The sequence below is a fragment of the Sebastes fasciatus genome, chromosome 18, assembly GCF_043250625.1.
Source record: "Sebastes fasciatus isolate fSebFas1 chromosome 18, fSebFas1.pri, whole genome shotgun sequence".
Taxonomy (NCBI): Eukaryota; Metazoa; Chordata; class Actinopteri; order Perciformes; family Sebastidae; genus Sebastes; species Sebastes fasciatus.
This window is the reverse complement of record NC_133812.1, coordinates 21953311-21980579: the sequence shown is the minus strand read 5'-3', so window position 1 is coordinate 21980579 and position 27269 is coordinate 21953311. Positions and strand designations below refer to the sequence as shown.

The 27269-nt window shown below is 39.5% G+C and overlaps 1 protein-coding gene across 21 annotated transcripts in view; it reads left to right on the top strand.

Moving 5' to 3' along the window:
- Positions 1–27269, top strand: part of dtnba (dystrobrevin, beta a) — a 46783-nt gene that overhangs the window by 4525 nt on the left and 14989 nt on the right. The window contains exons 2-22 of one of the 21 annotated variants that reach the window (XR_012591333.1): positions 6029–6080; positions 10114–10205; positions 10434–10514; positions 10828–11041; positions 11173–11258; positions 11870–12024; positions 12282–12381; positions 12830–12996; positions 15010–15134; positions 16423–16494; positions 17612–17689; positions 19032–19119; positions 19322–19401; positions 20110–20208; positions 23610–23706; positions 23927–23947; positions 24202–24355; positions 24742–24831; positions 25047–25094; positions 26132–26359; positions 26693–26720. Coding sequence is in view for 15 of the 21 variants with exons in the window: in XM_074614994.1 (XP_074471095.1) it covers positions 10115–10205; positions 10434–10514; positions 10828–11041; positions 11173–11258; positions 11870–12024; positions 12282–12381; positions 12830–12996; positions 15010–15134; positions 16423–16494; positions 17612–17689; positions 19032–19119; positions 19322–19401; positions 20110–20208; positions 23610–23706; positions 23927–23947; positions 24202–24355; positions 24742–24831; positions 25047–25094; positions 26690–26697 (1854 nt within the window). In the remaining 6 variants the exon portion in view is untranslated. Of the gene's footprint in view, positions 1–6028; positions 6081–10113; positions 10206–10433; positions 10515–10827; positions 11042–11172; positions 11259–11869; positions 12025–12281; positions 12382–12829; positions 12997–15009; positions 15135–16422; positions 16495–17611; positions 17690–19031; positions 19120–19321; positions 19402–20109; positions 20209–23609; positions 23707–23926; positions 23948–24201; positions 24356–24741; positions 24832–25046; positions 25095–26131; positions 26360–26689; positions 26725–27269 lie in introns of all 21 variants that reach the window. The other 20 variants (XR_012591331.1, XR_012591332.1, XR_012591330.1 and 17 more) reach the window with 20 other exon arrangements.

Sequence of the window (27269 nt, the reverse complement as noted above, 5' to 3'; positions counted from 1 at the left end):
ACAACAACGTAGCTGTCGTATTTATGCCTAGATGACGTTATGTTGAGTATTAATGGAGCAGCTGCATAGCCTGTCACTGATCAATCCGAACATCATTCAGAAAACAAGCATTTTAAAAGATGTTTGCTTGTCGGCTTGCGGACAGACCTGACAAAGCATGAATTCAGACTTTTTACAAATCAACTGCATTATGTAGTTATTTCGGCATCCTTTAGATCTGTTTATTCCAATTAAATTATAGCACAATCTGTTTATTTTGGGTTCATATCACAGTGGCGACGTGTGGCGCCGGCGTTGTTTTTCCGACATGTCTGGGACTTCCACAACATGTACAAAGCAGCAAAACTGGTTATTTCTTCCATGGTTGAATGAAATGACGGAAAGAAAAGTTGTTGGTATCTATGGAGATAAACCCCTTCTCTTCTCCGGTGCATCTAGCGCGAATGAACACTTTCCGATAGTTGTATTATCACTCTTTCCATCCACCACTATTGGTTTTGTGTTATCAGCCCTACTTGTATTAGTTATTACAGCTGCTAGACTGCTATTGTGGCTGCTTCTATATCTCTCTCTCTCTATCTCTCTCTCTCTCTCTCTCACTCTATCTATCTATCCCCCCAGCCGGTCTCGGCAGATGGCCGCCCGCCCTGCGCCCGGTTCTGCTCCAGGTTTCTTCCCAGTAATCGGGGAGTTTTTCCTGGCCACAGTGCGCTTGGTGGATCCTGTTGGGTCTCAAAACTATGGTGTACGGTCATAGACCTGCTCTACATATAAAGCGTCTTGAGATAACTTCTGTTGTGATTTGACGCTATACAAAAATAAATTGATTTGATTTGATTTGAAATGATACCGGCGGTCTATCTCGCGCGAGTAAAGCTTTACTCTTGGTGTGAATGCTACATTACTCTTTCTCTCTTTATTTCATGCTTTCTTGCTTTGCAATTGGCATTCCCACCTTACAGTTCTCTGGGCAGAGCACCCTCCCCACCCAAGAGTCAGATCTGTTCAGGGTTCAGATCTAGACTTAATTCTGCTTTGGTTCCAGCCACACATCTAGGATTTCTGTAAATATAAATGGACGTGAGAGGAATCTGATAATAGGACACAAACGCTATGTTCACAAAAGTTATCACTTTAAGTAAAACAGCACTGTGATACTGTGCAATGGTCTGCTACGTTGGTCGGGCATGTTGCTTCAGGTACTGATGAGACGATGAAATATAATCCAGTAAGGCCAGTTTGAGTAATAGTTCCACAAGTTTGAAGGCTTTTCAGATGCCAAATCATTTCAAAGTGGGTTAAAATACTACAAGTCAAGATTTTAGAACTATTTTTTTATCCTTTTTTTTGTGACAAATAGTAGTAATCTACCAAGAATGTGTGGTTGCTAGTATTTGATCAGCCAATGCAGCGTCTTACGTTGCATTGCAGTGTTGCAAAAGTTCAACTTTTTGCTGGATGAATGAGCACGTTTTTGCCAAAGACCTGAGCGTAACTTGGCACAGATGCCAGCAGTGTCAACGCTCACTAATTTCCCATTGAAATGAATAAGGGGAGCTGCATTTCTTCGTGCACTGCTTTTGTCTGTCTGAACACAGCCTTGGAGAGCTTAAAAACAAACCTGGGAAGGGAAAGTGTTCAGCATTTTTCCAGTTTGGGTACATCAGAATCACTAAAAATCATCAACTTGAGTCCAGTTCTTGTGGAAGATCCTTAGTGCTGGTTCGGGCTATTTTAATCAGAAGAGTCCATCTTGAATGGTTGGTTGGAATAGGAGCAGGTTCTTTGGTACAACCTTCTAGACCTGTAAAACCCTCTACAACATACTCCACCATGTCTCCTCCTCAGAACATGCTATAACTTCTGACTCCCAGTCCTCCGAACAGCCTTGGCCTACTGGCTGTCCATCTTTAACATGTAACCAGAGATGAGTTGCTTCTGTTTTTACCTGCCTGGTGTCAACCCCAGGGTCATGCCAGGTCAGTCGGGCTGTCTCTTTGGCAGCACAGGGGTCAAAGGTCATGAGCGAGAGATTGGAGAGGCAGGGAGGGGCTTTTGCTTTCGGTTCAACCTGCTTGTAATCAATGCAGTTAAATGTGTTCCTCTCAAGTTAAGAATTAGTTGAAGTTATATAGAGTGATTGATGGATCTGACATTTTAGACACAACTGATCTACATATCTAAATATTATAAAAAATGATGGTTAGTTGCAACCCTATACCGTTACGGCTGTGTTTCAATTTCAATTTCAGTTCAACAATTTTGGCTTCTAATACAAGATAATCGATATAAAACGATTAATGTGCAGCATTCTGTATCACAATGACACTCTTGTTTTTTTGTCTTGTGCATAGTCTGTATATAAGAAGTGGACGTTGTCACCGTGATGTCACCCATTGGTTTGTGGGACGGCTGGTCGGTGTCGGAGGATCCCCTCGTGGGAACTCTCCCTGGTGCACAAAGTTCTTCGTAGATTTAGCCTCTTAATTTTGCTCTCAAAGTGCACCAGATTGATGCATTTAACTTTAAAATGTAGGCTACAAAATGTTCTTTCTAAATGCATGATGTTTCCAAACTCAATGAGTAGTCATGTTAAATAACCGTGACCTCAATATTGACCAAAATGATCGTGATTATGATTTTTGCCCTACCACCGTCATGCTCTCCTCCCTCGAAATATTCATGCATGCTTGCAGCAGCAGATTAGAATCAGTTCAGGTTATTCAGGGCATTCCCTATCCTGTAGAAACCTCAGCTAAAATGTTCCTGCTTTTTGTTTAACACCTAGTGACAGTTTATTTGGTCTCCATTATGTCTAAAAATGTTTCAGGATATTTGAGACCATTCGAGGCAAACCACCGGTGGCGCAGTCAGCTCTTCGAAATATCCAAACTTCCAAGTCTCTCAATTTCCTGAAACCATAACTTTAAAAAAAAGAATTTAGAAAGTTGCTGCGGGGGATTTGTGGGTCCGTCTAGCGAGCCTCATCTGTTTTGTGTGTTACAGTTATAGTAAGAGTCGTTTAGAGGATAAATGGAGCTCATAGGTATTTCAGTGTCTAAAGTTGCAGCATACTGTATATATATCATGTACACACTGGTCAGGTCCTGTCAGGGCAGACGGTGAGAATAGCGAGCAGCTGCAAGCGGTAATGTGGTCATGTGGCATGCATGGTTTGTGTGTGGTGTGCAAAGAGGGTGGTAAACACCCTCTTACCCCTCTTTAGTACGGCCTCGCCTGCCTGACGCCCGTTTCTATACTGGTGTCCTCGCTGTGTCGCTTCTTCTGTCCAACAACACGTTATTTTGTGGATTCACCCCCAGAACACCGCGGTGAGTTGAGTGTAGGTGTTGATACAAAGAGTGATTTTGAAGCCTGTAGTTTGCATGTTTTAGACTGAGAGTAACTGATTCCTAACAACAGGTGTGTGTGAGTGTGTAAGAGAGAGTGTGTGTTTGCTTTCAGGACCATTTGCCTTCTTCAGGTGTTGGGCCGACAGTGTAGCCGCTGCTCAGATGAAATACTGTAGAGTGAGCGTGGTTATTGCACAGGTGCAGTGGTTGGGTGGTCTGCACTGATGCATCACCCCTCCTACACACACAATCACACAAACACTGAGACAAGAAGTAAATGTTGCTGACACTCGGCATCATAATATTTGCATCATGCAGTCATGCAGGATTACTTGAGTATATGTCCACGTGCAGTACTTATGTATAGGGCTGCCTGCAACTAACGCTTATTATATTTTCATTATGGATTTTCTGGTAGGGCTGGGCAATATGACGATATATATCGTCAAAATGTCTATCGTATATATTTTCCTATATAGCATTTCTATCATGAAATAGGCTAGGCCTATATTTATTTATTTTTTTCTCAATAATTCACTAATCTGTCACTAAAATGTTCTTAAAATGAGAAAATACTCAGTACTTTTCATTAGTCAAGTATTTTATTAACAGAGGAGTATACAAATATAGGCTTTACCATGGGGTTATTTTATAAAGACTATTTCATGAATTACCAGAAAACCTGCTATATCATGATATATATATATATATATATATATATATATATATATATCGTTATCGAGATATGAAATGTATCGTGATAGAGGTTTTTGCCATATCACCCAGCCCTATTCTCTGGATTATTTTTTGGAGTAATTGATTAATACATATCCTTTATTTAACCAGGTAAAAACGCATTGAAATTAAAATCTCTTTTCCAAAAGATAATTTAGATTAGAAAATAGTGACATTACAATTTCCCAGAGCCCAAAGTGACATCTTAACCACCAAGTCCTCACATTTGAAAAAAATGGAGACAGTAATTGTGATTGACAAATAACTTTAAAGGATTGAATCAGTATCAAAATAGATCAATAGATAACCGATTTATCAACTTTCAGCCTAATCGTTTCAGCCGTATGACAGCACTGTAGAAGCACCTTCTTAAGTGCCGATATGATACTTAATTTTTCTGTAGATTTGTTTTTATTTCTTCTTTTAGGGAAAATTATCTTTTTAAAAAAAAAACATTATTCATTCAACAAAATAAGCCGGACTGCTTTCACACATTTGGGTCAGTGGAAGTATTGAAGTTCACTATCCTAAATCATCAACCATGTTTACTCAACAAGTGTGATACTGGGGGACGTGTTGTGAAAATACAGTTGAAAATATAGTGTCAGGTTGACAGTTTTCTATGTAATGATTAAGATCATGTGTGGCATTTGTGGTTGGTAACCGGACGCCAACAGGAACATTGTATTCTTGTAACTGAAATGTCAACATGTCTGGTGATAATGTGACAGCAAACAGCACATTTAAATTACTATTGGTGTGTAGTATAGTATTGTGTCTTTTGTTTTGTTTATGTTTGTTGTAGCATTTGAGTTTTAATCTCTAATATAGTGAAACATTCACTGTATGTATCAGTTGTCTGTGTGATATCTATTGTTCTTGCTTGTGTCGGCTGCTGACAGGATGTAACTATCTGCCTCTTGCAGTTTGTCTTGTTTTCTATTCAGGCACACGACTGTCTTTAGGTTTTCTGTGCATTCACACCCATTTGTTAAAGCTGTCTGCATGAATTCAGCCTCCTCCATGAGCAGAATATAATCCAAGTGCTGATATATACTGTGTTTTGTGGTCATTGTACCCATGAGGCTTGAGTTAGACTTCATTTGTGGGACAATATTTTGATTCTTTGTTGTGGGGAGGATTGCTGACTGCTGTCGTGAGAGCGAACAAAGCAAACAGAGCCTTAATGACATGTCAGCGTGTGAATTCAATATATTTTGTTTGGGCAAGGTTTTGTTGACTCGGCAGCTGTTTAGCATTGGCTGACTTTTCTAATGTTTTCAGCAAAACAGTGAATAGTTATTTATAAATGGCAATAACTTGTTTCCAGCTTCACAAGAATATATTCAGAGCATATGTCAAGAAGAAGAGGAACATGGTTTTGATTGACCTTACATTTTGAATAACCTTAAATGATGTGTTGAGCAGTGATGTGAATTGACAAGTGTGACTGTAGCATTAGTGGAGGGAGTACTTTGTGCTGTGTTGCAATCTGATGGCCTAGTTTTGAGAACAAGAGTCATATTTGTGATGGATAATAGGGCTGGTACAGGGCTTTAAATCAGAGCAACCTGCAATACTTCAGTCATAAAACGAGTAATTGATTAAACATCACAGATAAAAATGGACTATCAAAGGATGTTAAGCTGTTTTTAAGGCGAGCTATAATCAGGAAGGATCCTTCATCGTATCAGCAGTGACTACAGATTACATAAGCGACCAGAATTCATTTATAACATAATGAAAAGACAATTTTGCAAACATGTGCACAAGTCTACTGAGTGAATAGAGATGTAGGAGAGTGTGTACCCCACTGGTTGTGTTTAGGGTGTGTCTATATTAGTGTGCGTCTTCAAAAGAGCTTTAGACATCATTGTCTGCAGACTGAAAAGACTTTTCAAATTGCCTTTCTCTTCTCTCTCTCTGTGTCTCTCTGCTAGACGTCCTTTATTGAGGCTCCTCTGTCTTGTGTGACCCCCCTGACACAGAGAGGTATGACCACGCACACAAACACACACACCCACACACACACACCCACACACAAACACACCCACACACACACACACAAACACACACACACTGCCTATATGGAGAAAAAATTTAAGCATTCAGCAATGTTTTCTAAATCTTAAGCCAGAAGTTAGTGGAGGACTGAGAGTGTGTCCTCTGTGTGTATTCAGGGCAGCGTGTGCTGTTGGTGTGTTTGTTTCCGTAAAGCTCAGCAAATGTCAGCCATAATAAAACACCATGGTGCAACAGCAGTGTGCATCGCCACCCACACAAACATAGGAAAGCAACACAAATGCAGTCAGTCAGCAATGTATACCTCTCTACTTCCGTTCCCTTCTCTTTCTTTCTTTCCTTCCTTCTATACTTTACTTTCTATAGCTGAAAGAGAAGACTTTAACCTCTTTGGTTTTCTTTTATCATTTGTCTGAGTTTAAGGAGAACGCTGACTTTCTGTAACTTGAAGTATTTTCCAGAAGTTTGACTTTATCCTTTAACAAAAGGACAGAACATGAAACATCAGGGCCGTTGGTTTCCTGATCACCTACGTTCAAGTTATCATATTATATCTTGATAAGAGAAGATTGATATATATACCGCTGTGCAAAATCAACATTTCATATTTCATATGTGCAATAATAACCCAACCACTCATTCAATCTATTTTTTATATTTAGTTTTTTTACAGTTAACTTACTTACTATATCTTTATTGTTTACTTTCTTATTTAAAAAAAAACATTTTTTAATGATGCCTCTTATTGTTTGCACTCTACCCCTTTGCTGCTGTAATCCTGCAAACTTCCCCGCTGTGGGGGGCTAATAAAGGATTATCTTATCTTATCTTAAGGGAAGAGGGAACTGTAAAAGCCTTTACACACCGGGAATGTGACGAATAAACAACACGAAAATACAAAATACTCGCCTGCGACTATTATATGTCTAGGGCTTTTATTGTGAAAGGTAAGACCAGAAGAAGTGGATCTGGTCCGCGCTGTCTACCTTTGTCAGGAGTAATAAAGTTTGCCGTCTCGGTTCAGACTACGGGGCCTCTGTGTTGTTGTTTCATAAATATAGCCGCAATTCAACCGGTTCCGCACAACGTGATTGGTTGATGCTTTTATTCGCGGTGCAAAAGCTCAGAAAATCGGCCTTGTATATAATATATAATATAAACCTAGAACTGCTTCAAGTATGATGTTGTATGTTTACCTACAATATCTCACTCAGCCTATATTTGATAGTATAGAGTGAAATTTGGTCAGGTTGCTGCCGGTGCTTCGTTCATTTATGAAGCAGGGATCTGGGTAAAAGCCTGTCTGATGTACGTCACTTTCTAAAAATAAAGTTTCGATCTATTTCCTGGAACCAACCTTTGTACTTCGACCCAGTGATTGGGAAAACAGCAGCCAAGCTGTTCCTGGCCCTCTGACATAGTTGGGGGTAATTGCGGGATGTATAATTATATCTAAGATCGTTTAAAGCTTGCAGAGTTAAAATAGGAAGCAAACCTCACAGCCCAAATGTTCCCCCATGTCAGCTATAGACAGACATAGACAGACAGACAGGGTGCAGTTATCACTAAGGCCAGGCTGGAAATAACAGTTTACTCACCGTGGGAGTCCAGCGTGGTAACTGGTGAACTGGGGAGGTTTTTTTTGGCTCATGTAACATCCAGACAGCTCTTCTGTGAAGTTATAATGATCCAAGTGTCTATAAAACCTCTCAGCAACAAACTCTTCATTAACTCACATGCATCCACCTGTTCAGCTGACTTCCTTTATTGCTGGCTGTCCTTTCAAAGGGATAGTTCGGGTGTTTTGAAGTGGGGTTGTATGAGGTATTTATCCATAGTCAGTGTATTACCTACAGTAGATGGTGGTCGGCACCCCCCTAGTTTGGAGAGGAGTACCGACACAGGAGCAAAGCAATGTACTGCTGTGGACGGGGATGGCAGCAAAACTATTTTAGCCACCTAAAAAAATCAATATCCGTTTAGGTGTACGTTATATTTATTATATTTTCACCATTTTATCTTGCCGTCAGACAGCCCTTCACTTCTCTTTTCCAATGGGGAAATGCACTGAAATTTACACACCAAATGATCAATCGATTAATTGAGAAAATAATCTACAAAACAAGTGGGAAATTATTAGCTTGTTTGTCATGCACCAGTAAACACTATAATAAGGCCTACTCTCTTTACATACGCAGCTCTGCCCAATCACAGCTTCATATGTAAAATATCTGCTCGGTGTTCAATACTCCAAAATGCACAGTTACTTTCTGTTTTTAAGCTCCTGATGTATCTGTGGGTTCCAGTTTTTATCAGATATGTTTCAGTATATTTTTCAGTTTCAGCAGTCAATATGGAGCTTACAGTCGTGTAACATGAGACAGACTCTGACAAAGGCTGTGGAGTGTTTCTAGTGTCTGACTCAAGGGCACTCAGAAGGAGTGGCAGCACGACGGTCACTGTAAGCTGTACAGAGAGAGCATTTGGTTTAGAAGAAAGAAAGTTACACTTGACGAGCTGGTATCAGCAGCCTTGAGACTGAATCAGCTGTATAAAGATGTACGGGGATGTAAGAAAGAGAGTGTGTGTGTCTGAGAGTGTGTGTGTGTGTGTGTGAGAGAGAGAGAGAGAGAGAGAGAGTGACTGAAAGGAGGAATCCTTCTTTTGTCTGGGTGAAGCATGAAGTCTCCTGGGAAGCTTTCAAATCCCCTCTGGAATGTGTGTGTTGTGTGTGTGTGTGTTGTGTGTGTGTGTTGTGTGTGTGTGTGTGTGTGTGTGTGTGTGTGTGTGTGAGTGTGAGTTGGGGGTTGGCTTGTCACCACATTTATACTAGGAATGCAAATATTTGTGTGTGTCTGTGCGTGTTTCAGTTTTGTGGTGTAGTGTAACTGTTACCATGGCGACTGATATCCTGTGGTGTTTTCTGTGTCACCTGACAGCAGCGGTTGACAGCTAACTTTCTTTCTTTCCATTCCCTCTGTCTTTCTTTCTTTCGTTTCCTTTCCTTTCCTTTCCTCTCCTTTCCTTTCTTGTCTTTCCTTCTTTCCTTTCCTTCTGTCTTTCTTTCTTTCTTTGTTTCTTTCCTTCTTTCCTTTCTTTTGTCTTTCCTTCTTTCATTCATTCTGTCTTTCTTTCTTTCCTTCCCTACTTCCTTCCTCCTGTCTTATTTTATTTCCTTCTTTCCTTCCTTCTATCTTTCTGTCTTTCCTTCTTTCCTTTCCTTCTGTCTTTCTTTCTTTGCTTTCTTCTGTCTTTCCTTCTCTCATTCTTTCTTTCTTTCTTTCTTTCCTTCCCTCCATCCTTCTGTCTTTATTTTATTTCCTTCTTTCCTTCCTTCTGTCTTTTTTTATTTCCTTCTTTCTTTCCTTCTATTTTTCTGTATTTCCTTCTTTCCTTCCTTCTGTCTTTCTTTCTTTCTTTCCTTCTTTCCTTCCTTCTATCTATCTTTCTTTCTTTCTTTCTTTCTGTTACAGTCCCCCTCTCTCGCTCTTTATCTCTGTCCAGTAGTCTAAATGCCAGCCTTCGGATCAGGTTTCCTCAGCTGCTCTCATTAATGTGTTTATTTACCAAGCACTCAGCTCATCCTCTGGTGGCCCTGAATTTGACTCTGAGCTGTCGACCTCTAGTGAGTGTGTGTGAGAGTGTGTGTGTATGTATGTGTGCGGGTGGGTGTGGCGGTATGCAGACAGTTGTCCTGTGTGTCATAGTCACACAGTGCCTGGTTTGTCCCTGTATTTGCCGTCTATTTAGTCACTTATGAAGTCCTTAACTAAGGTTTATCTGAATTTTAAAATGCTGAACAAATCACATCCACCAGAAACATTTCAGACAACATTACAAGAATTACCAAAACAGAAATGCACTCAGTCAGAAAATTAGGTTAAAGCTAACTCTAGTATACCAACTCGTTTACATGGTCCCTTTACAAATATAAGTGTTTCATGATGTTTTCAGTGCTTTTGATGGAGACCCAGGTGCTGAGTTTTTCTGCTGTTTTGTGCAGGATGGTGATGGAGGAGGGGGGGCAGAGAGACAGAGGGAGGGGGACTCCAACCACAGCAGAAGCAGAGGGAAGACAGATCCTCGTAGAGCTCGGTGAGTGACCTTTGACACATAATATAAGCCTTAACATGGCCTCTACAAGGCACCCAGGGTGGATTTTTCCTTTCCTTGATTGTTCTGGTTTCGGTATTTTGCAGAAGAACAATGTTTATTTTGAGTGGTTATCATCTGAGATTGATGAGATTGTCATGAGCTCAGAGATTTTCTTTTTCTCCATTACAGATAAGTAAGTTTGTAAATGTCTTTTTCTCTTCATTACAGGGGAGCAGAACTTGGATACCATTTGTCTCTCCACATATCGAACAGCCTGCAAGCTCCGATTCATACAAAAGAGATGCAACTGTAAGTCATCCCTGGTCTCCTTCAGCATCATCGTTGCTCTCTAGTGCTGTTTTAACAACATTTCAAAGTCTTAATACAGACGTTTTCTGTGAAATAAGTTTGAGATATACAAACTTTTGTGTCAAATATCCTGTCACCTGTTCTTCAAGTTCCTTTCTTTTGACACTGGAGGAATTATGTACATTCTTTCAAAAATATTGTCACAACAACTGTTACGGTTAGATACGTTTTCAAAAAATATTTTTAAACTAAAATAAGCTTTTTAAAATCACTGTGTATGATTATTTCACTGACTCGACTCGTCTCGTTCCAGTGCATCTGATCGACATATACAATGTGATTGAGGCGGTGCGGGATGCTGGTCTGAACGCTGTAGAGCTGAACGCTGGCATCTCTGTGACCAGACTGGAGAACTTGGTGTCCTCCCTGTTCAACCAGCTCAGCAAGCGCCTGCCCACCACACACACCATCAACCCGCAAGAGAGCACCGTCCTGTTAATGGAGTTCATGCTGTCCGCCATTGACAGGTAACTACGGAGAAATCTGTGGATGCTTCAGAAGGATATGTGATCATAAATGTGATAATATCACATGTGATTTTATATAAAAGTGAGGGTGACATATACTGAACTATAGTGTCACATGTGTTTTGTTTCAGTGAGCCTGACAGTCGCCTGACGGTGCTCTCTGTGAAGGCGATGCTGGCCACACTGTGTGGAGGGAAACTGATAGATAAACTCCGCTGTGAGTACCAGACGATACCATTATGACTGACATGGAATCTGTTACAGATCTGTTATCTTACATTTCCCAGAAACACTTCAGACATTCCCCAGAAAATGGGCATAAACTACTGATTTCACATGTAGGCCTTGGGTGTAAACACAGAGATAGAAATAGTGATAATGATAGCATAACAGGAGCAAGAGTATACATTTTGTATTTAAGTTATTGGTATTTTTTCATATATTACGAACTGTGCACTTTAATCAACATTAATTAAAATGTTTTACTTAATTTTTTTTACTGGATTTATGTCTAATAACTTGGACTATTTGCAACGTTCCCTCAATATTTTAGTGTGAATTTCAGCAAGATATAAACATGTAGCACATGTGCCACCTTATGGAAAATGCAGGTCAATGCTGCTGTGTCCTCATGTTAATTTACCTGCTCTTTTATTAATCACATTATAGAGACTCACAAGGTCAACCATTAAAATGTAGGTTAAGATTTAGATTTGAGTTAAAGTTAGGGTAAGGGTCTGGTATAGGCATGTAGTGTGGTTATGTTTGGGTTAAGTCTTCAGGAAATTAATATCATTTAATGCGTTCTTTTCAATTGTGTATGTGTAGATGTGTTTTCTCAGGTATCTGACTCCAGCGGCGTGTTAGTCCAGTCCAAGTTTGATGGTTTCCTGAGGGAGGCTCTCAAGCTGCCCACCGCTGCACATGAAGGACCGTCCTTTGGCTACACACACACCTTAGCACGCTCATGCTTCCCACAACAGGTTCGCTTACACACACCTCATCCATCTGTCTTTTATTATATAGATTTACAGTATTTCATAGTTTACAGTAAACTTAATTTTCTTTTGCCTGCTATTTCTAATAACAGTATTATATTATTATTGTAGTGTTTCTGCAACAACCTTATCATAAAAACTGAATCTGATTCTAATGGTTAATGTTTTTTTTGGGGAGCTTTATTGTTTATTGTATTTTCTGTGTTCCTGAAGAGTTTTGTCTTTTGTAATTGTTGCTGTAGAAGAGGGTGATGCTCAACATGTTCCTGGACATCGTATCTGAACCTCCTCAGTGTCTTGTCTGGCTGCCTCTCATGCACCGCATGGCCAACGTGGAGCATGGTACACTCACATATACACAAACTTATATCAGCTTGCAATTTTTATGGTCTGAAATTTACTTGCACTCCAGTAAATTGCAGCAATACATGTTTTCATGGTCTGCATTTTTACATATATTTGGCCTCCAGTTTCTAAGTTAATTTTTAAACCTAAGTTTGTCCTTTTGGTATTTTTAATTTATTGTTTTTTAGATCATTTTAGATTCCAGTAAACTTAAGGCAGCAATGGGTAGAAATGGAAAGCTGCTTCAGACATATTTTTAGCACAGTTATAATAATATATAATAATTTGAGGCATTGTCAAAAATATTTTTATATTAAAAGTTTGCAATCTAAACAAATAATTATAAGATTAACTTGTGAGACTCATCTGTGTTGCTTAGCTAAAACTATCGATGACAGATTCTGCCTCTCTTCTCTCTCTCTCTCTCTCTCTCTCTCTCTCTCAGTCTATCATCCCGTGTCATGCTCCTACTGTCGTGGCAACGGCATGACGGGCTTCCGATATCGCTGCCTCCGTTGCCGTGGTTACCAGCTCTGCCAAAACTGCTTCTGGCGCAGCAACGCCAGCGGCTCTCACAGCAGCCAGCATCAGATGAAGGAGCACTCGTCCTGGGTGAGTCACAGTGTGATTACTCATTCATCACACCAGGGGGCACTCCATGTGTGTATGTGTGTGTGTGGACCTCCATCTTTGTGAGAACCATAGTGAATTTTAGACCTTGACAGTGGGGCACATGACATGACAATTTTTGTCATTTTGTTTTGTAAGGGTTAAGACTTGGTTTTAGGGTTAAGGTCAGAATTAGGATTAGTTTAACCTCTTCCACTCTACCCCTCTTTACCATAGACCTTTTTTTTCTTTTTTAGGGGGGTACAGGGGGTCTTTAGGGGAGATAGCAGGTCAACAGTATATGTCACATTGAAGTGGTGTACATCATCTGAAAGCTGGAAACCTGATGATTAATTTGAGATGCAGCTCAGCTCTGTGTGTCGAGCTGTTATAGTCACAAATCAGAAATGAATAATTAATTAATTAATTAAAATAAATTATGAAAGTGTATAGAACATTATGATAGAAGTATATGATTTCCTTCCCCATGCTCTATTATGTATCATAAGTTGTTGCAGCAATTTTTGGGTTGACACCATTTGTTACATAGATTTGGTGCTAAATTTAATCGTTTTTTACATTTCGAGAATTGATAAAAATCATCAATAATCCCTCCAAAATACCACAATACGACACCAAGGCCTTGAGGAACACCAAAGAAAAAGCCATGCTGTGATTTGGTATCAAAAACTTTTGACATTTGGAGATTTCGGCAAGAATCGTGGGTTCACATAGAACCCATTTTCATTCAAATATCTTGAGGTGAGAGGTGAAGGGACCCCTTTGGAAATGGCTATGACAGTTTTTCTTTGCTAATTTTAAGCGTAACTTCCAATGGACTCCTTAGGGTTTCTAGTTTTATATGATACCAATACCTCCGCTCTAAAGTAAAGGATTTGAAGAGATTAAAGATCATCCTTACTGTATGTATCCAAAACTTTCAAATATCCCTTGATAAATTTGGACAGGTGTATTTCCATCCAAATATTGTTAGCTTTTTGCTCATTATGATGTATTTATTTCCAAAAATCTGAATGGAAATGCTACAATCCCAAAACATTACAGTAATATTCAAAATTCTAGCCTGAAGGGGGGAAATGTTTTCAATGAAGAAATGACATTTTAATGGATGGAAACATAGTTGTTGAATTATTCATCAGCCAGGCTTGGAATAATTTGTCTTATTGATGTTTCAGGGATAAATCTCTTCACTAGTGCAGCTCCTGCCTGTCCAACAGAGTCTTCTCATCCTAATAATCCTCAGCAGGCTTTACATATCATTTCCAGCAGGATTCAGTTTTGGGCTCTATTTTATTCTCAGTTTATCTGCTTCACTTCGCCACCACACTTTACACTAAGGAAACACAGTGACATCGTCTCTCCTGCCTGTTTAGATGAGGTGTGCTGCATGCACCTGTGTTAAAAAACATAATCAGAAACTGAAGCTAGAATTAATGATTATTGTCTGGTATTTAATCTCTTGGTTCTAAATAGTTTTAACTGGAGACAAGTGTTGCATTAGGAATTTATCCACACAGGATGAAATGTACAACAGGGATTAAGTCATAAATTAGATGTGAATATTTCTCATCTCTGTCATCATTTACTCTAATCACTCAGCCAACTGTTTGGTTATTTGTTTATTTATTTGAATTAACTGTTCTGCCTGGGGTCTTTTAAAAAAAATTGCTTCCAATTTCAGATATTATATATTTTGTATTTTCATAGCAATTTATCCCCCACATGTCCTCGAGGATTTCCTGGAGAGGAAAAACAGGGAAAACATCAATCAAACCTGGTCAATAATCAGTCAGAGAAGATGTAATACTGTACTGTAGTGGACATGACACAGAAGAGCATGTTGGTGAGACTCAACAGGAACGATCCATCCTGATCTATTTTATTCAAGAAGTTCAGTCCTGCTCTTTGACGCGGTTAACATTGCTGCAAAACAACAACACAAAAATCACACAGTTTATGAATGATGACTTGATGTTTGTGTGCGTGTGTTTGTAGAAGTCGCCGGCGTCAAAGCTTGGCCGAGCCCTGGGCAGGACTCTGGGCTGTGTGTCGTCCAGAGAGCAACGTCATCCTGTTTACTCAGAGGAACCTGTGAGGACCCTCAACCTTTCCAACATAGTGTAAGACCTCACCCACACTCACACGCACTAATGAATCATTAATCGGTCTGCATCACAAACAGAACACGTAAAAAGTGTCTGCTGCTAACCGTGTTAACTGACTCTCACGGGAGATGTTGAAAACACAAACATGTAGGTGTCCTTGTAAAAGTCTTCAATTTGACTTTAATCCGTTTTAAATACATACTCATCTGTGTTTATTATCTACGCCGACCATTAAGGTAAGTTACTACGAGCAACCACAGACACTTTTGGCTGAAAGTCACCGGTTAACACAATTAGCAGACAGTAGAGTCACTACGACTTGCCACCGCAGTAATGGCGGCGCTGCTAGATGGCGGAACACACAAAGCGCTCGCCGGATTCGTCTATAAACAGCACTGTTAGATCAGCAATATGGATGGAAATGATGTCACATGGTATTTCAAGAGTCCAAAATATTTACACCTTATTTTGTTGCTTTTTAATAACAATGTTCTTGGAATAATAAGCAACAAAATGTTAAAAACCTGCAACTCAATTTGACCATTTCGTCACACTACTATTCCTCTGAAAGACTAAATTATTTCCCGTCCCTTTATGGAAGTACAAACAACGTTAATGCTGCATAAGACACTAGTTAATGTTCAGTCAGGCAGTTGAAGGGCTTTGTAGCTCTGAAAATGGTACCTGTTCATTACAGAAAGTGAAACATTTACCACTAAGTCGCAGACTCTCGACCTACAATAACATTTTGGTGTGTTATCACCGCTACAGCTACATGTACACAAAAACTTCAGATAACACGAGACCTCAAAGGTCCCACCTCTATAGTTTGGTCGCTCCGCCCCTCGTGGCGGATCCACACGGTTTGATTTCCCAAACATCGGCAGACTGGGTCATTACAGACCTCCAAGCACTGGACACATAATCAGGCCAGCACACACACTCACAGAGAGACTGCACTTATCACAGATGTGAGTATGTTTATACTTATAATGCTGCATCAGGTTTATTCCTCTCTCAAACTTTAATTCTTCTGAATTTCTGTCTTTTTTCCCTCTGGTTCTGCATTCATTCTCTCCCTCTCTCTCTGGTGATCTTTGCCCTGTCTGTGTTTGCACAGACTGCAATTCACTATTGCATGACTGCACTCAAAAGCACGTGAGAGAGAGAGTGTGTGTGTGTGTGCGTGTGTGTAAGAATGTGTGTTTTCTGGACAGGCAGGACTTTGTGTTTTAATGATTTAATGTTGTTATCAATACTCTGTGTTTACACTGTTGATAATACATTATGTTTGTTTGTGCAGCCCCTCTCGCCCCACTGGGAACACCAGTGAAGCCATGATGCTGTCCGCCTCAGTGCCCGAGTCCGCCAAGAGGTAAAGACTGACATTGAGAGTTAGAAAACACCAGTTTAGTGTTTGATATATTTTGTTCTGTCTGATTAGACAATTTTCTGGAGTTTAAAGCCACAGGTTGAATGGGTAATGACTTGTTTCAGTCAGCATAAATGGATTTTTAATAGCTTGCTTCATTCCCTTGTTCCTTGTAAATTACTCTGCATAAACTTTACACCAATTGTCAATTTTATTTCACTGATTAGATTTGATGAGGGTAAAATTTGAGTGTCTTATGCAGCAATTAGTAACAACATGAGGTACAAAAAATAGTTATCTTCTAAATTATGTGGATTTTGCTGCTTTTATGTGACAGTGTATTGAACATTTTGGGGTTTTGGACTGTTCCTCTGATAAAACAAGACATTTGAAGATAGAACATTGTGTTGCACAGTTTTCTATGGTGGCTGAGAGTGCTCAACGTGCTACAACCCAAGAAAACATATACATATCCATTTCCTCTCTTTTTGTCAAGGTGCAGCGCGTTGAGCTCTCGGTCACCGTACTTTTCACATTTTGCGGAGCAAATGATTAATGTTTAATCAGAAAAACTGTTGACACATTCATCGATTATAAAAATGATTCTTAGTTGCAGCCCAAAAGTGACCAGAGTAATAAAACAGATGGCATTTGAAAAGAAAGACATCTTTAAATTAATTAAATTAAAGATCTACATGATGTGGTTTCCTGGATGTCACTTTTTACCGTCTGCTTCATGGAAAAAAAAATATATTTACTAATTACTTAACAAGTTTTTAGTTGCTATTTTCTAAAGTTAGACATTGAATGGCTCTTTCCATCCAAATGTTGGAGGACTGAAAACAAAGATTTTATCGTTCCAAAGTCTGACAGTCTGATATGATGTACGTATTTTACAAATACATTCCATTATATTGCCAAACTCCTCCCAAAAAAGATAAATCTTACCGTATGCAGAGTGAGCAGAATGACAGCAATACAAATACAATGAAAACATGTAAGGAATCACATTTTATTGTTTGAAAATAAATGAAATATGTCAAGATATGAGATCTATAGTTAATGAGAATACATTGTAATCTGAATAATGTAAATTCACGTCTGTTTTTCCCTCGTCCAGTTTGGCAGCCGCTCAGCGTATGAACGAGGAACACGCTCTGATCGCTGCGTACGTGAATCGCCTCCAGACCAGCCCATGGTGAGAGTGCAGTACAGTCAGGCCCCGATCACACAGAGTGCGCTTTGCAGTTTTTAAAAAATTTTTTATTTTATATGTTGCTAGGCAACCACCAAATGAGTGCTAATGTTACCTTATTACAAACCCTGTATACAACCCAAATAGTTAATAGTACAGTTTAAATGAATGAAAACAACTTATCAAAAATCTCAAGTACCGCATGGATTTGCCTCCTGCTGTTTTCTGTTCAGATCATATCTAGCAAAAGTCACCACAATGAGAAAAAACGTTAATGACGTTGGGTGTTTTTCCGCTTTGAGTTGGATTTTTTTCAACTCGAGGCGTTCAGGGTGCTCCTGTAAAAACGCGAGACACTCAGCAACGCAAAAGCAGGGTGCCAAACACTTCCATCTCATTGAAAACAATTACAAAAAGCCACCCTAGGCTGCTTAAATGCACTCTGTCTGATCGGGACCTAAGCCAGTTAAGTGTATTCCAGTGTAGTTTATTATCAGTATAGTGAAGATCAAGTAAAAACAAAAGAAATCTGTGTAAATCCTCTCCGAGCTGTTTGATTGCAGGTTGTGCACTGAATCTCTATTAGATTGATTTAAAAACAATCAGCCCCTGTCATGTGTTACAGTTCAAACACAGAACGTCCCAACTGCTGCTTCTGCATCATCGCTGTGTCCAGCATCCTTTTAGCCTCATTTAGTCATTGATCAGAAGTTTGCCTACAGCATAAAGCCTTAGTGTAAAGCCTCCATTCCCAGGGTCAGATGGATAAATGATTCATTACTGACATTATATTCTTACATGTTTTAAATGTTAAACATCTCACCAAACCAGAGCTTGAATTTAACTGTTTACTGAAGGAAATGTTTGATCTGATTTTAGCGTCATTTTGGTTCTTTTAGGAGGTAGTTAAACTGAAAAAGTAGATTCATATTACATGTTAACAAATACATTTTTTTGCATTATTGCTGGAAACTGGCAGCAGATGTTACAGAACACAATTTTCCACTATTAAAGCAATCCATATTCCACTTATTGGTCGTGTTACAGTGGCAGTGTGTGGTTGGCATGTTCCTCTACTGCTGGGAGCGTAGTGGCAACATTGTCTACTACTGCAGGCTGTGTTCATGGCTATCATTTGATTGGAGAGCAGAATGCACTATAAAGTTTTGCTTATGATAGTATAGGCTCCCATTTGTCACCTGCAGTTGCTTACAGGGGACATTTGACACATTCATACTGTGAGTCAATATTTAACAGCTCAAGAAAAAAATTATAACAGGCTCTAAAGAGTGGAAAGAGTTATAGCAATGAACATTAGTTTATGTTGCTGATTTGTGTTTGGCAGTAGTGTGGACAGTCCCAGGAGAGAAGATGAAGAGCACAAACTGATCGCCCGCTACACCTCCCGGCTGGCAGAGACTGACGGCACAGGAGTGAGTAAACAACACCTTGTTTCCTCACATACAGTAAACTGCAAATATACTAGAAATACACAATCAGGTACTTCTGTGAGCTCTGGTGCACAACTGTGGGTGATCTGTCTCTAAACTAAGATTGTCTTTTGGTTGTCAGATGATGATCGACCCACAATCAGTGAGCTCCAGTAACTCAGTGTTGTGTGTGTGTGTGTTTCAGGTGATACCGAACCGGAGCATCAACTTTGATGTGAACAAACAGAAGAGGGAGCTCATTGCTCAGCTGGAGTGCAAAAACAGGTAGAGGATGAGTTCTCAATTTGAATTAATTACCTTTTTAGCTTGGCTCTTGTAAGTCTGTCACATTGTAGTTGTATTTGTGACTGTATAGAGATTACACTGGTGTCTCAGCACAGTTTTACCCCACTATTAGAAAACACTGGTCTTATTTGGGAAAACCATTAGAGAAATTATGCAACTTATCAGTGTCGTTTCAGAGTTTGACACAAAAATTTAAAGGCAAACATTTTGGGACTTTTTGAAAGTTTGTAAATTTAATACCCTTGCACTTATTCACTTATTGAGTGGATAATACAATTTTAAATGAAACGTTCTAATAATAAATGTGTTGTTTATTATCAGGTGTACAACTGTTGCTCGTTTTTTTTTTTATTTAATTAAAAAAATATATACATTTTTAATACTTTATTTTAAAGTTGCTTTATATAATATTATTATTTTAAATACAACTTATTCCCACTAAAAACTCAATAATACTAATATAAATGAATAATAATAATAATAATTAGTATTATAATTACATAAGTACAAAATTTCCCAAATGCAACTGCTTGTCAGATTTAAAGTATATTCCTTGAATCCAACATGTACATTCCTCCATATATCTGCAGAAGTGTGTGAGTGTTTGTCTTTTCACAGTCTGTTCAGCCATGTAATGCTCCCCCAGCCTCCCAGCCATAGCTGACCAGTATGTTTTTCATTTCCCAGAGAGATCTTGGCTGAGATCAAACGTCTCCGCGTAGAGCATGACGCAACATGCCAGGCCACCACCAACCCAACTCTGCTGGCCGAGCTCCGTCTGCTCAGGTAAACACAGACTCCACCAGCACCGCTGCTGCACACACATACATACTATAACCATTATTTTTTTGTCATACAAACAGAAATGATGCCCAAACATAATTTTCAAAAACAGTCAAAAAGATTGTCAGCTCTGCGTTTTTTTCTACGTCGTGTGCCACAGTGTCAGATTTGGCGAGAAATCTGCCACGTTGCTTTGCAGCGCAGAGGGAGAGTTCTTTATGGCAGATGGCGGTGACAGATGGTGGACTTTGTGAAAAGCCAACGTAAAAGTCACTTCCAACATGTTTATGCTATTTCAGTAAAAACAGAAACTCCAAGAGAGAGGAGGGGGTCTTGATTTTAAAGCAATAATAATTCTGCAGAGTTGCTGATGATGATGGAAGGATACTGGGAGTTTTAAATGCGACACAGAGCAGCTTTAACCCAATGTATAGATTTATTTATTTGATTATAGCATCTGGAGCTGCAACGATTAATTGATGAATCGATTTAGTTGCCAACTATTTTGATGATTGATGAATCGCTTTGAGTCATTTTTTAAGAAAAAAAAGTAAAAATTCTCTGATTCCAGGTTCTTAAATGTGAATATTTTCTGGTTTCTTTACTCCTCTATGACAGTAAACTGAATATCTTTGAGTTGTGGACAAAACAAGACGTTTGAGGACGTCATCTTGGGCTTTGGGAAACACTGATACACATTTTTCATCATTTTCTGACATTTTATAGACCAAAACAACGAATCAATTAATCAAGAAAATAATCAACAGATGAATCGACAATGAAAATAAGTGTTAGTTGCAGCCCTAAAAGCATCTTTGAACTTATTCTGCCGCTGCAAGTTTTTGTAGAAAAACTACACAATCTCTGTCAATATTCAAAATGTACTGTGATGAATGGAGCATTGTTTTGATTGTGGAACAAACTATTCATCCAATGTGTAAATTACAGTCATTATCAGTAATATTGCTATCTGGAGCTGTCCAAGGGTGTCACCTCTGTCAACTTCCCCATCACCCTACCATGCCACATGCTATTAATATGAATTTTCCACCCTGTACATCTCATCTATGTGCAGGACCGTTAACTAGCAAGAGGGTTCTCAGATGCATCAATGTCTCGGTCATATCCTCGTTTTAGATCTTCTTTAAAGGACCAGTGTGTAACAATTGGAGGGATCTATTGATATTAATAAGTATGTTTTCTTTAGTGTATAATCACATAAAAATAAGAATCATCATGTTTTTGTTGGCTCAGAATGAGCTGTTTATATCTACATAGGGAGCGGGTCCTCTTCACTGAGTCCGCCATGTTTCTACAGTAGCCCAGAACAGACAAACCAAACACTGTTAACATTTCCTGCTTGGGCCGGAATCAATAACGTTACTCGCTGCTGCCGCTGCCGCCGCCGCCTAGATTCAGGACAAGACGTCAGTATTGGAGAAAACTTACAGTAAAATACATTAAATAATACAGATAAAGTGTTTTTTAAACTTTCTGTCAATCCCACTGTTGGCAGCTTTACTTTGGGGTTATAATGACTCAGATCTGGAGTTACTGCATGAGTCAGACTTCATTTGTTTAGGGAAACCATGCAGGAACGAGAAGAGTTGACACTCCTGCTTTAATGTCACATCCAGACCACACACTGTTTGGAAAAAAAGATTGTAAACACCTAGTATGATGTATGATGTCACGTATGCCGACTCTTAAATAAATCATGGCTTTTTACTGACAACTCACTAAAGTAAATAGTAAGAATGTATCATTTGAATGCAGTTTGGGTTCAATTTGTACTTCTTAAATACTTTGAAAGCCTTGGTGGTCTACACCAGAGCGTTTTCATCATGATGAATGTTCCTGCTGCATCTGCCATCTGAGAACCAGTCATCATACATCAGACTTGATTGTGTTTTCAAGATGTCAAAGTTTGGTTTCGAGGTCTTGTGAGAGAGGCTCATGATGTTCTTCTCATGTTCTCGTCAGCTTAGGGCTGTCACGGTGACAATGATTGGCTCAACAGCGCGATATGCGATATTATTGCCTTTTTGTTTTGCAAATTACTTTCCAGATTTTAGTGGTATATCAATAAGCTTTATTGTTAGGCTGTTATTACGTATATTGTTGCTTTTTAAAATTCATTAAATAGAACACAAAAGGGCAACGTGGCGCAGTGTGTTTTTCAGCTGAGGCGCTTTGGTTGCGTCTGGTTGCTATAATTCAGCACAAGTTAGAGTACTTGCTCTGGATGAAGGGAAGGCTGAAGCACATAGGGAGAGAGGACAGACCCGCCGTTCTATGTGTATTAATTTGTCGTCCGTTGTTGTTGTTGTTGTTCAGCTCTTGTAGCTTACATGTAAGATATGACGGTTGGTCTATGTGGTATTTTTCCCGCCCTCCTCCATTGGACAGCTGGGTAAAAATTGATAGTGACAAGCATAGCGTTTACCCAAAGTTGAGCATTTTTCAACTCTTGGCGACCAGAAACGTGCAGCGCTCCGCACAGAATAGATGCTCAGCACCTCATCACGCTGCTGGGGTTTGTAGCATAGTGTGGTCTGGATGGGACATTAAAGCACATTGCAAATAGTTCAAGAAAGAAAAAATATGAACATAGCGGTTGTGGTGGTTGCTTGCCATCCCCTGCGGTTGACCAGTCAATAGCACGGTGTTACAATACTGCAGTTATTGCGACAGCCCTAGGTCAGCTACCAACACAGGAAAATGTCAAAGATTTCTGACGTTGTGTTCCTTCGATCTCCAACCATCCGTGTTTCCATCTGATCGCTCTACGATTTGCATTTTCTCATGCAAGGCTCTCACCTTGCTTCTGCTGTTTCTCCTGGGAGGGATGATCTTGCGCTCAAAAGTGACATGAGTCTCTTATTTCGCTAACCAGGTGACTTGACAACTGTCTGCAGAAGTGTAAGAGAGAGAGAGAGAGACAGAGAGAGACAGAGAGAGAGAGAGAGAGAGAGAGAGAGAGAGAGAGAGGAGTTTTGGCAGTTTCCCAACTGTGTTTTATCCACTCATAAACCTCATGGTACCAACCAAAGCAGCCCAGACTGGAGTGATTTAGAGCCTACCTACATTTATGCCAAATGTTTGATCTGGCGAACAGAAATCAATACTGTTTATGTGGCTTAGTGCAAATGAATTTGTACCAAATCAAATGTGTGACATGAGAAGTGTAAATGTGGCCAGTAAATCCCCTCTCAGAGCTCTCAGTGTTTTCAGCTTTCTGTCTTATTGCCTTTCTGTATTCTTGTACCTTTTGTAAGGTCAAATGATTTCAGTTTAATTGTGTCTTCTGCCTCCTGTGAGTCCCTGTTGCACTCTGGTTCTTTTGTTGCTGCCTCCCAACGCTCTGTTATGTGACAGTAATGAAGGGCTGGTGTGTGTTGCAGACAAAGGAAAGATGAGCTGGAGCAGAGGATGTCGTCTCTGCAAGAGAGCAGGAGGGAACTGATGGTGCAGCTCGAGGGATTGATGAAGCTGCTCAAGGTGACACACACACTTTTATCGTCACACACTAGAGGGCAAAGTTTCCCTTTTTCTTCACACCTTCCTATGTCTATCCTCACAGTAACAAGCCTCACTTTTCCCTCTGCTGTTTCCTCCTTTAATAATTTCACCTTTTTCCAGCTCTGACTGTGTCTGACCTCTTCTTTTCCATCCTTTTCCTCCCTGTTTGTTTCCGACTGCCCATGTTGTGGTCCTGTAGGATGAGGAGCAGCGACAGGCAGTAAGTTTATCCCCCTTGTGTTGGACCCTCAGTGCTGTAAATGTGGGATTCATGCAGAACCTTTAAATATCAAAATAAATCAACTTTACAACCAAGGTTAATTTTTCCAATCGGGACCTGAATATTTTGGTCACCTTTTTCCAGCAGTTACCAGAACTTTTTCTACTCTGTGAAGATGATGTCAGCTGCAACAAAAATGACAAGTTAGATGTTTCTGAAAGTCATAAACCATCCCTTATAAATCCATCTCTTAGGCGCAGGCGGCTGGCTCTTCTCACGCCTCTCCTTCTCGACCGAGCCCGTCAACCGTCCGCTCCGTAGGTGCTTCATCTCCCCAGACTCACATGTACCCTCCTCAAGATTCACTCGCTGGGGTCGGTGGTGACGTACAAGAAGCATTCGCTCAGGGTAAGTCTGGAGCTTACAGCAGGGTAAATGGAATTATTGTTTTTATGGTCTTGCACATTAAGTAACGTACAGATCTGATGGATTTGGTTCAGTTAAAGCTCTGAAACAAGTGAACCATATGTGGTCCTTTTACTTTCACCTCTTTGAGACACACAGGAGAGATGTTTCTAGTAGGATTTAGTCCTAATCTAACAAGGTTTTCATGTTGTTCCACCACTGTTCTGAGCAGCTCAACAATTTTTTTCTTTAACTTTAAGCTTTCATATATATGAACAACTATGGGACTAGGGCTGTGTGTTTGCAAGAATCTAGCGATACGATATGTATCATGATACAGGGGTAACGATTCAATATATTGCAATACTTTAAACATCTCTCCATCACAGGCCCGAGAAGGAACCTGAGGAACGACCTTCTGGTAGCAGCCGACTCCATCACCAACACAGTGTCCTCGCTGGTCAAAGAGCTGCACTCTGGTACACATACACACATATACATAAATACGTACACGTATAGACACTTCCATAGTATCCTGCAGATGATCTTTTTGACATCTTTGTAGCTTCTAACGATCAACCTTTCCCAAATTAAGACAAACATTGTGTTTGCTGTTGACAGTTTTGGATATTAAATTGGTCAAGAAATACAAGACGTTCATATGTTGACTTTTTTTACCCTCATTTCTGACCAGATGATGTTCGAGAGGAAGAGGAGAGATTGCTGAACGGGAAGGACAGAGGTAAAATAATATCCTCATGTTTCCTTTTCACACTACTCCTTTCTTTACTCGCTCCAACAAAACTTCACACTAACACGATCACTCTAATGCTTCACCTTTGCACGAGGACTAACATGGGGTTCTTGAAATTGATTTCAGTATTGCTGAATTAACACATCTATAGCCAGACGCTTGTAGAGCATTTTAAAATGTTCCCTTTATCATGCAAAAACCAACACCAAACAATAAAATAAAGTGTTGAGTAAATAATGATAACAAATGAATGAAAAATTATTTCCACCATTGACTCCACGCTTCATTTTAGAATTGTTTTTTTGGCAATTTTCACATAAAAGGTGGTAAGAACGGGTGAGATTATAACAACCAACAACAACAATCAACTTTTAACAACTCTGTTACAAGCAAAAGTCATGTGTTCAAAATGTTTCTTGAGTAAAAGAACATCAGCAAAATGTAAAAAAAAAAGTGCTCATTTTAAACTGAGTGTTAAATCATGTTGCTAAGATAATATTTTGTGCATCTTATTTTATAAACTGGAGTAGAAGTATAAAGTACCGTATACTGGAAATACTCACCTAAAGTACAAGTACTTAAAACATGTACAGTACTTGAATAAAATGTACTTTCTACCACTGTTAAAAGACATGATGTTCCTCTGTGTGGGTAAATGGCTGGTTCATGCAGAGTGAAGCAGATTTTACAAACATCTGACAGAAAATATTAAGATGAATTTATCAGAAGTAAATACTAATAATACAGCATTGGCTACAGAGAAACTTCAATCATAGGTGGAATACATCAGTTAGCTCATTTTTAATAAAATATATCAATAATCTGTACTATATGACCCCTGATAATGGAAGTGAATCTTGTTTTTTTTGCACACATAAAAATCGCTCTTGATCCCATCATCAGGAGGTATTTGCTAAGACGTTAAATGCGCCTTTTCCTGCATGTCTTGCTGCGTCTGTGCGACCACGTGCGCAGTCTCTCCACGACTCCACTTATTCTCCAGGTGCTCTCTCTCTCGTCTGCAGGCTTCATTAACATGCCGTCTCATTAGCCACTCTTTATGGAGCCCCTCCTCTTTACAAGAGGACCGCCTGCAGAGCCCAAGCGGTGGAACTACTTCCTGGTCTGCTCCCCGAGCCCAGATTAAACGCTTATAAGAATACTAACCCGCAGTACTAACCCACCGACCCACGAACAGCCAGCCAGACAGACAGACAGACAGGAGACCAGGGGTCATCCCCGCGTTCAACACAGTTAAGTCTTGACATTTATAAATACTGTGTTAAGACTGTCCAGAGTTAGTGAGTTTGTGTAGCACCTGTTTTATGTTTCTATACTAAGAACTGGTCCTTATTACAGTTTCTGGCAGTTATCTGTAGCATTTGTTATGTTCTGTTTCTTTATTTGAACAGGGACAATACACAAAGAAGATTAAGCTTATATAAAACAAGGAGAGATGTAATGTACTGGGTTTTAGCAAATTGCTATTTTCCACCCGTTGTCCCTTTGCAGAACAATTTAGCTTGATTTAGCTTCACACTGCACTGTGCTAACAAACCTTCTTTATTTCTTTCTTTCTTCAGCAGGTTAAAATGATCGCAGGACAAACAAAAAGTAAGTGTTTCACCCCTTTTTTAAATTCATGAAGATAAAAACTCAATTTCTTGTAAAGCACAGTTATCTAAGGTTGATTCTGTCAGCACACGGTACAATTAATGGTACAAGCAAGCTCTAAACTCAAATGTGCCGAAATGCACCAGATACCAAACATTCACAGATTGAACTACTTTATACCTCTTAATTATTTACCGGTAATCATAAATCAATCATCAGATGTTTTTGTTACGAAGGCAGGCTTAGAAATGTTACTGCTTTTGAAGAAAAAGGCTGCATTCAGGTTTTATGGGAAAACCCTGAATGAATGATTTGATGACTCAAAGCAACAACTTGTTTGCACAGGCCAACAAACGGCCGCTTTTGGGTTCCTCCTGATCAGCTTTTAGAAGCACTGTGAGTTGTTTTATTTGAGTTCATGCAGAGAGAAAAATCTGACGTAGCTGTTTACGGAATTGAGAAAAATCTGATTCTGTCATTTCTATTTGAAATGAAAGCATAATTTTCTTTATTCAAAGACAGATATTTTTGTGTCATAATCGTCAAACT